Source organism: Barbus barbus (genome assembly GCF_936440315.1).
Source record: "Barbus barbus genome assembly, chromosome: 9".
NCBI classification, from domain to species: Eukaryota; Metazoa; Chordata; class Actinopteri; order Cypriniformes; family Cyprinidae; genus Barbus; species Barbus barbus.
The window spans coordinates 897,501-908,462 of NC_136737.1; the positions used below are offsets into that span (position 1 = coordinate 897,501).

At 35.8% G+C, this 10,962-nt stretch overlaps 1 protein-coding gene across 1 annotated transcript; it reads right to left on the bottom strand.

The window, feature by feature from the left end:
- Positions 1 to 1,142: 1,142 nt before the first annotated feature.
- Positions 1,143 to 8,880, bottom strand: tmem240b (transmembrane protein 240b; the record flags this gene model as incomplete). Its single annotated transcript, XM_079424531.1, has 4 exons — positions 1,143 to 1,300; positions 2,641 to 2,816; positions 8,554 to 8,660; positions 8,839 to 8,880. The coding sequence occupies 4 exons, from the start codon at positions 8,878 to 8,880 to the stop codon at positions 1,143 to 1,145; spliced, it is 483 nt and encodes a 160-aa protein (XP_079280657.1).
- Positions 8,881 to 10,962: the final 2,082 nt, after the last annotated feature.

Genomic DNA, 10,962 nt, shown 5'->3' on the forward strand with positions numbered 1-10,962 from the left:
ACATATTACCATAAGAAATTTGATTTAAACTACATTTCAAGCTCATTTTAAAATACATAAATGTAAATTCAGAGGTAAAACACTTTTTATTATTTTGAAGACTTCACACCTAAAAACTGTTCCAAATTTACAAAAATAAGAAAGCTGTAAAATGTGTAAACATTATATATAATATTTCTAATATATGTGTATTATGTCCATTTAATACTTAACATGAAGAAATACTAGAGTAATTGATGTGTTTTTGAAGCATACTATAGTAATGAACGCTATAAAGTGTAATAATACTGTAGTTATCTAGAGTTTTTACTGCAGTAAACTGTAGTGTATTGTAGAATAATATACTCTAGAGTTGTAGAAAGCTTAGGTCAGTACTGGGTAAAGTTATTTGTTTCTATTACTACCACAGCAACTATAGAATTACCACAACAATTTCATTAAGTACTTTACTATGGTATGCTTCAGAAACACTGCAGTATTAAATTACTACATGATTCAAAGCAGAAGCTTAAATGTGGATGTTTTAAAAGGAAAGGTAAGTTGTTGTGGTCAAAGAGAAACTGGGTTAATGGTAATACATTTTTAATTATTATTTATATACTTTATTAAGCAAAATATGTCATGTAACGAACAGGGCTGTGTTTCTCAGAAGCATCGTATGCGTTTATCGTAGCGCCGCTGGTTTTAAAGGCTCTGCGATGCTCTGAAGATTACGATGCTTTTGAGAAACGCAGTCCTGGACAGTTTTCAGACCACAAACACACTGAAGTGTCCATGAATATGAGCGTCAGGAACCAGTCGCTTTAATCACACAAGCACTGAACACAGCAGCAGATCCATTACCCAGCATGCCCTGTTTCTAAAACAGACACTGTTACCCGGCACACAAAGACTGGTCTAAAAGATGCAACCCCCCCCCCCCCACACACACAAACACACACACTCACACTCACACACACACACACACACACACACACTCACACAGACACACACACACACTCACACTCACACACACACACACACACTCACACAGACACACACACACACTCACACACATACACATACACACACTCATACATACACACACTCTCTCTCACACACACACACACACACACACACACACACACTCTCTCTGGGAGCGGTCAGAGGCGGCGAGGGCTCGGGTGGCCGTTGTGGTACAGCTTCTGTTTGAGGTGCAGCGTGTTATTCCCGGTGTCCTCCGTCCAGCGGCGCGTCTGCAGACGTCTGCGCAGCTCCCGCAGGTTACAGACACGCCACACCCAGCGCCACAGATCCCCGTCTGCAGCGGAGACAACACCACAACACACTCACAGTCCAGACTGGACACTACCAACTACACATCATCTGAAAGCCATACACAATATCTGTCTGAGATACTACTATTAGAAAATCTGGAATCTGAGGGAGCAAAAAAATCTAAATATTGAGAAAATCTCCTTTAAAGTTGTTCAAATGAAGTTCTTAGCAATGCATATTACTAATCAAAAATGAAGTTTTTATATATTTATGGTAGGAAATTTACTAAATATCTTAATGGAACATGATCTTAATATCCTAATGATTTTTGTCATAAAAGAGAAATGTATAATTTTGATCCATACAATGTATTAGAATTGCCAGTATTAACTTCATTGAAATTAATACATTTTATTAAATTTCTAACTTTAACTTTCTAACTCATGATTGTTCAAAAACAGTCCAAAATTTATGAAACCTACATATACAGCAAAAGTAGTAATATTGTGGAATATTTAATCAAAATATGTGTTGTAATGTATTTCTGTGATCTGCAGCTGTATTTCCAGCATCATTACTGCAGTCTTCAGTGTCACATGATCTTCAGAAATCATTACAATATACTGATTTACTGATCAACAAACATTTCTGATTATCATTATTATGTACATTTAGTCATTTGGCAGACGCTTTTATCCAAAGAGACTTACAACTGGGGAATCACTTACAAGCTTGGAGTCAGTATATTTAAATCATTATATATTTATTATTAAATTATAAAATGATAGAAATTAATACTTTTATTTAGCAAGGATGTATTTAATTGATCAAAAGTGATTGATAAAGACATCTATAATGTTACAAAAGATTTCTATTTCAGATAAATGCTGTTCTTCTGAATTTTCTATTCATCAAAGAAACCTGAATAAATTCTCAGCATAATAATAATAATCAGAAATGTTTGTTGATCAGTAAATCAGTATATTATTATGATTTCTGAAGATCACACTGAAGACTGGAGTAATGATGCTGGAAATACAGCTGCAGATCACAGAAATACATTACAGTTTAACACATATTCACATAGAAAACAGCTGATTTAAATTATAATAATATTTCACAATTTTACTGCTTTTGCTATATTTTGGATCAAATAAATGCAGACTTGATGAGCAGAAGAGACTTCTTAAAATATTAAAAATCTTACTGTTCAAAAACGGTAGTGTATCTCTGAAAAAAAACAATAGTAAAAAAAACAATGTGTATTTAGAGGCTCTTAAACCATCTGCCAGGTTTTGTTCCATTAGTAAAAGCGATGGATTTTTAAGAGGTTTCTCTGTATCTCTGCTGGTCCAAGCGTGTTCTGAGGGAGCAGTATCTGACCGTAGTGTCTGCTGGACCTCCAGAAGCGCAGCGCTGCGTCCAGCCACAGCAGCATCCAGCTGATGCAGAAGCCCATCAGGAGACCCAGCACCAGGTCCAGCTCCTGCTTGCTCACGCTGCTGGCCCCTGAGGAGCCCACGGAGCCCTCGTACGGGATCACGTACTCCACATGATGCCTGCGGAGCCAGAGAACATCCGCTGAGGACAGAACTGCTGCTTTGTGCTCCAGGGTCACAGATAGGGTAACTAGTAATCTGCAACCGATTACATTTCCAATGCAACCTTCACAACACTGGGGACTTTACACTGTAAACATATCATTTAAATATATATTTAATCCTCAAAATATACAAAAAAGGCCAAAAAATACAAACGCATTTAAAAATGTTTTGCCCTCCATATATTTAATTACATTTAATTAAGAAATGACATTCACATTTGGAGAAAAAAAACTAAAACTTTATTTTATCAGTTGTCTATAACATGTGAACATAACACACATTTGAATAAACATAATGAATCAAATCTAAATCTAGGCTATGTTTTGAAATATATTATAATAGCTATAATATCATAATATTTTATAATACATTTTTAAATATTCTCGTATATGAAGGCTGAATATTTTCAATTTCAAAAATACATTTAATGTATATACATTTAAATACATTTAATCCATGCCGATTATAATATACTGAGTCGTGAGCGTGATTACTTATGGTGATAAAGACGTTAGGGAAACGTTATAATAATGTTAAGAGAACGTTAAAGTAACGTTATAGTGACATTATACAAACCAAAAGCTAACGTTTTATTTCTGTTAAAAAAACTTTCCAAGCTAACCAAAAACTAACATCCTTGGAATGTGATGATAATGTTATGGGAACGTTATATTAACGTCAGAATAACGTTCTACAAACTAAAAACTAAGCTTCTGGAAACCAAAAACTAATGTTAGAATAACGTTCTACAAGCCAAAAACTAACATTATGGGAACGTTAGAATAACATTACGGGAACGTTCTACAAACAAACCAAAAAAAAAAGTAACGTTGTGGGAACGTTAGAATAACATTACGGGAACGTTCTACACAAAACAAAAACTAACGTTATGGGAACGTTAGAATAACATTACGGGAACGTTCTACAAACAAAAAAAAACTAATATTCTGGGAACGTTACAATAACATTACGAGAACATTTTATAAACAAAAAAACTAACATTATGGGAACGTTAGAATAACATTACGGGAACGTTCTACAAAACAAGAACTAACATTCTGGGAACCAAAAACTAACGTTATGAGAATGTTAGAATAACATCACGGGAACTTTCTACAAAACAAAAACTAACATTCTGGAAACCAAGAACTAACGTTAGAATAACATTACAGGAACGTTCTACAAAACAAGAACTAACATTCTGGAAACCAAGAACTAACGTTAGAATAACATTACGGGAACGTTCTACAAAACAAGAACTAACATTCTGGGAACCAAGAACTAACGTTAGAATAACATTACGGGAACGTTCTACAAAACAAGAACTAACATTCTGGGAACTAAGAACTAACGTTAGAATAACATTACGGGAACGTTCTACAAAACAAGAACTAACATTCTGGGAACCAAGAACTAACGTTAGAATAACATTACGGGAACGTTCTACAAAACAAGAACTAACATTCTGGAAACCAAGAACTAACGTTAGAATAACATTACGGGAACGTTCTACAAAACAAGAACTAACATTCTGGGAACCAAGAACTAACGTTAGAATAACATTACGGGAACGTTCTACAAAACAAGAACTAACATTCTGGGAACTAAGAACTAACGTTAGAATAACATTACGGGAACGTTCTACAAAACAAGAACTAACATTCTGGGAACCAAGAACTAACGTTAGAATAACATTACGGGAACGTTCTACAAAACAAGAACTAACATTCTGGGAACCAAAAACTAACGTTATGAGAATGTTAGAATAACATCACGGAAACGTTCTACAAAACAAGAACTAACATTCTGGAAACCAAGAACTAACGTTAGAATAACATTACGGGAACGTTCTACAAAACAAGAACTAACATTCTGGGAACTAAGAACTAACGTTAGAATAACATTACGGGAACGTTCTACAAAACAAGAACTAACATTCTGGGAACCAAGAACTAACGTTAGAATAACATTACGGGAACGTTCTACAAAACAAGAACTAACATTCTGGAAACCAAGAACTAACGTTAGAATAACATTACGGGAACGTTCTACAAAACAAGAACTAACATTCTGGGAACCAAGAACTAACGTTAGAATAACATTACGGGAACGTTCTACAAACAAAAAAAAACTAATATTCTGGGAACGTTACAATAACATTACAAGAACATTTTATAAACAAAAAAACTAACATTATGGGAACGTTAGAATAACATTACGGGAACGTTCTACAAAACAAGAACTAACATTCTGGGAACCAAAAACTAACGTTATGAGAATGTTAGAATAACATCACGGGAACTTTCTACAAAACAAAAACTAACATTCTGGAAACCAAGAACTAACGTTAGAATAACATTACGGGAACGTTCTACAAAACAAGAACTAACATTCTGGAAACCAAGAACTAACGTTAGAATAACATTACGGGAACGTTCTACAAAACAAAAACTAACATTCTGGAAACCAAGAACTAACGTTAGAATAACATTACGGGAACGTTCTACAAAACAAGAACTAACATTCTGGAAACCAAGAACTAACGTTAGAATAACATTACGGGAACGTTCTACAAAACAAAAACTAACATTCTGGAAACCAAGAACTAACGTTAGAATAACATTACGGGAACGTTCTACAAAACAAGAACTAACATTCTGGAAACCAAGAACTAACGTTAGAATAACATTACGGGAACGTTCTACAAAACAAGAACTAACATTCTGGAAACCAAGAACTAACGTTAGAATAACATTACGGGAACGTTCTACAAAACAAAAACTAACATTCTGGAAACCAAGAACTAACGTTAGAATAACATTACGGGAACGTTCTACAAAACAAGAACTAACATTCTGGAAACCAAGAACTAACGTTAGAATAACATTACGGGAACGTTCTACAAAACAAAAACTAACATTCTGGAAACCAAGAACTAACGTTAGAATAACATTACGGGAACGTTCTACAAAACAAGAACTAACATTCTGGGAACCAAGAACTAACGTTATGGGAATGCTAGAATAACATCATGGGAACTTTCTACAAAACAAAAAAAAAAACTAATGTTATGGGAACGTTAGAATAACATTATGGGAACGTTCTACAAAACAAAAACTAATGGTCTGGGAACCAAGAACTAACGTTAGAATAACATTACGGGAACGTTCTACAAAACAAGAACTAACATTCTGGGAACCAAGAACTAACGTTAGAATAACATTACGGGAACGTTCTACAAAACAAGAACTAACATTCTGGGAACCAAGAACTAACGTTAGAATAACATTATGGGAACGTTCTACAAAACAAGAACTAACATTCTGGGAACCAAGAACTAACGTTAGAATAGCATTACGGGAACGTTCTACAAAACAAGAACTAACATTCTGGAAACCAAGAACTAACGTTAGAATAACATTACGGGAACGTTCTACAAAACAAGAACTAACATTCTGGGAACCAAGAACTAACGTTAGAATAACATTACGGGAACGTTCTACAAAACAAAAACTAACATTCTGGAAACCAAGAACTAACGTTAGAATAACATTACGGGAACGTTCTACAAAACAAGAACTAACATTCTGGGAACCAAGAACTAACGTTATGGGAATGCTAGAATAACATCATGGGAACTTTCTACAAAACAAAAAAAAAAACTAATGTTATGGGAAGGTTAGAATAACATTATGGGAACGTTCTACAAAACAAAAACTAATGGTCTGGGAACCAAGAACTAACGTTAGAATAACATTACGGGAACGTTCTACAAAACAAGAACTAACATTCTGGGAACCAAGAACTAACGTTAGAATAACATTACGGGAACGTTCTACAAAACAAGAACTAACATTCTGGGAACCAAGAACTAACGTTAGAATAACATTATGGGAACGTTCTACAAAACAAGAACTAACATTCTGGGAACCAAGAACTAACGTTATGGGAATGCTAGAATAACATCATGGGAACTTTCTAGAAAACAAAAACTAATGTTCTGGAAACCAAGAACTAACGTTAGAATAACATTACGGGAATGTTCTACAAAACAAGAACTAACATTCTGGAAACCAAGAACTAACGTTAGAATAACATTACGGGAACGTTCTACAAAACAAGAACTAACATTCTGGAAACCAAGAACTAACGTTAGAATAACATTACGGGAACGTTCTACAAAACAAGAACTAACATTCTGGGAACCAAGAACTAACGTTAGAATAACATTACGGGAACGTTCTACAAAAAAAAAAAAAAAAACTAATGTTATGGGAACGTTAGAATAACATTATGGGAACGTTCTACAAAACAAAAACTAATGGTCTGGGAACCAAGAACTAACGTTAGAATAACATTACGGGAACGTTCTACAAAACAAGAACTAACATTCTGGGAACCAAGAACTAACGTTAGAATAACATTACGGTAACGTTCTACAAAACAAGAACTAACATTCTGGGAACCAAGAACTAACGTTAGAATAACATTATGGGAACATTCTACAAAACAAAAACTAATGTTCTGGGAACCAAGAACTAACGTTAAAATAACGTTCTACAAGCCAAAAACTAACCTTCTGGGAACTAAAAACTAACATTATGGGAATGTAAGAATAACATTACAGGAACGTTCTACAAACAAAACCTAACGTTCTGGGAACCAAGAACTAACGTTATGGGAATGCTAGAATAACATCATGGGAACTTTCTACAAAACAAAAAAAAAAACTAATGTTATGGGAACGTTAGAATAACATTATGGGAACGTTCTACAAAACAAAAACTAATGTTCTGGGAACCAAGAACTAACGTTAGAATAACATTACAGCAACGTTCCACAAAACAAGAACTAACATTCTGGGAACCAAGAACTAACGTTAGAATAACATTATGGGAACATTCTACAAAACAAGAACTAACATTCTGGGAACCAAGAACTAACGTTAGAATAACATTATGGGAACGTTCTACAAAACAAGAACTAACATTCTGGGAACTAAGAACTAACGTTAGAACAACGTTCTACAAGCCAAAAACTAACCTTCTGGGAACTAAAAACTAACATTATGGGAATGTAAGAATAACATTACAGGAACGTTCTACAAACAAAACCTAACGTTCTGGGAACCAAGAACTAACGTTATATTAATGTTAGAATAACATTCTACAAGCCGAAAACTAACCTTCTGGGAACCTAAATCTAACATTATGGGAATGTTAGAATAACATTACGGGAACGTTCTACAAAACAAGAACTAACATTCTGGGAACCTAAATCTAACATTATGGGAATGTTAGAATAACATCACGGGAACTTTCTACAAAACAAAAACTAACGTTATATTAATGTTAGAATAACGTTCTACAAGCCAAAAACTAACCTTCTGGGAACTAAAAACTAACATTATGGGAATGTAAGAATAACATTACGGGAACGTTCTACAAAACAAAACCTAACGTTCTGGGAACCAAGAACTAATGTAATGGGAATGTTATATTAACGTTAGAATAACGTTCTACAAACCAAAAACTAAACTTTAAAGAAAACTTTCCTGGCTAACCAAAAACAAACCATGAAAAAATAACGTTCTGGGAACCAAAAACTAAGAAAGTCGGTATTTAAGTGACGTGCTATATTAGGCTAGCGCTCGTGTTTACAGATGAGCCAATAGGAATGAAGCGCGTCTTACCTGCCGCAGGTGCAGTGGCACACGCGCTCCGGTCCGCGCATGCGCGGTAGGATGAAGTTGTGAAATCGGTCCAGCAGCGCGTTCATATCGGACATACACACGATGGCCTGGAAAACAGCACAACTACTGCCATTTCCCAGCGATCAGCGCTCAACACCGCATGCCTCTCCACAGAAAACCACACTTAATTAGCGATAAAGTTCAGCTGCAGTCAGTGCCATAGAGAGAGAGAGAGAGAGTTACGTAATTCCTCAGCAGAATCAGTCCTCACACAGATCTTCTTACCAGCACCAGAACCGCTCCAGACACCATAAACATCATCTTCATCCTCTGAGCACAAGCATCATCTTCCTCACCTCAGCAGAGACACTTCCCCATCATCGGAGCATCAGATGCGTGTCGTGTCGCGGAGCAGAGAAACAGACGCGCTCGGATCGGATCGGATCTGTAAGTGATCTGGAGTAGATCAGATCTCAGATCATTAGTTTAATGAGGAGCTCCTGCGTCACGCTCATCTGGAATATCAGACGTGCGAAAATACCATGCTTTACATCGCGGCTTTTGCACATTTTTTCCTTCTCTTTTCTGTTCTCAAACAAATGTACCGTTATACTGCCCCGGGTTTTGACAGTTCAGATTATGCTCACACAAGCGGACGATAGCGTGGTTTATTCTAAGCGCGCGCCGCGGTTCTGCCGTCTCTCAACGCTCGAGCTCTTTAACGGCGGTGGATTCTGATTGGTTGTCACTATGGGCTGGAAACAAAATTATCTTCTGGTAATCATTGTGGACTCCTCCACATGAAAAAATACTACAGTCATTTATAGTAAATAATACTGTAGTGTTTTTGAACCATTTAAAGTGTATTATTAGGGGGTGGTGATGGCGCAGTGGATAAGACACATGCCTTTGGTGTGAGAGACCCGGGTTCGAATCCACTGTGAGACACCAATGTGTCCCTGAGCAAGACACTTAACCCCTAGTTGCTCCAGAGGCGTGCGACCTCTGACATATATAGCAATTGTAAGTCGCCTTGGATAAAAGCGTCAGCTAAATGAGTAAATGTACTGTATACATTATAGTATTTACAACACTTTAATGAATGCTTCAGCATACTGTTAATAACTACAGTGAACTGATTATCACTACAAATTAAAGTACTTTACTATAGCACTAGTTCAAAAACACTACAGTATTTACTATAGTATTTGTTCATGTGGTTACATCCTTACGAAAACTAACCATGGTTTTGCTACACTAACAATATAGTTTACAAATATTAATCAATGCGCCAAAAAACATGGTTAGTGGGAGACTGGGGGCAATTGTAACATTTGTTTTCCTTCATAACTCAGACTGAAATACACTAGTCATCGTTTGATACAAGAAACAGATATAGGTGCACTAATTAATAATGCAACTGATATATTTTCACTAATAAGGACAAGAGTATAATATTAAATGAAATGCAAGAATTCAGAGTGTTGCAATTGCCCCCACCAAGGGTAACAGTGTTTGGGGGTAGTTGTAACACTGACAAATAATTCATGTTAAACCACTGTATCTCAAATAAAAGGAACTTTACTGCTGTAGTACCTAATATTATATATGATATATCTAATATCTAATTATATATATATAGTTCAAATTCGCTTAAATGTCAGGCATCATTCAAAAAGCAAAAGTCTATTTATATTTTTTGCAGAAGACTGCAACTATTCTAGAGGTAACTAGATTTTAATTATTTAAATATATATTACTCAAATACATTATTACAGCAGATGAGTCAAGAACAGTCTTTAATGAAATGAAGATAAACATTAACAGAAGAACTTCATGAGATCATGTGGAGATAGTCATTTTATTTTCTTAAAAGATTTAAAAGCAACAATAATTTTAAATGTAGTTTTATTTTCTAACAGAAAACTAGCTTATGTCAATGCAGAAAAATAAGGTGTTGACACAGGGCCCTGTGGCTAGGGGGCAATTGTAACAGTGTTAATAGTAACAGGGTTAATTGTAACTGTTAATAGTAACAGGGTTAACTGTTAACAGGGGTGGTGATGGCGCAGTGGATAAGACACATGCCTTTGGTGTGAGAGACCCGGGTTCGAATCCACTGTGAGACACCAATGTGTCCCTGAGCAAGACACTTAACCCCTAGTTGCTCCAGAGGCGTGCGACCTCTGACATATATAGCAATTGTAAGTCGCTTTGGATAAAAGCGTCAGCTAAATGAATAAATGTAAATGTAACAGGGTTAATAGTAACAGGGTTAACTGTTAACAGGGGTGGTGATGGCGCAGTGGATAAGACACATGCCTTTGGTGTGAGAGACCCGGGTTCGAATCCACTGTGAGACACCAATGTGTCCCTGAGCAAGACACTTAACCCCTAGTTGCTCCAGAG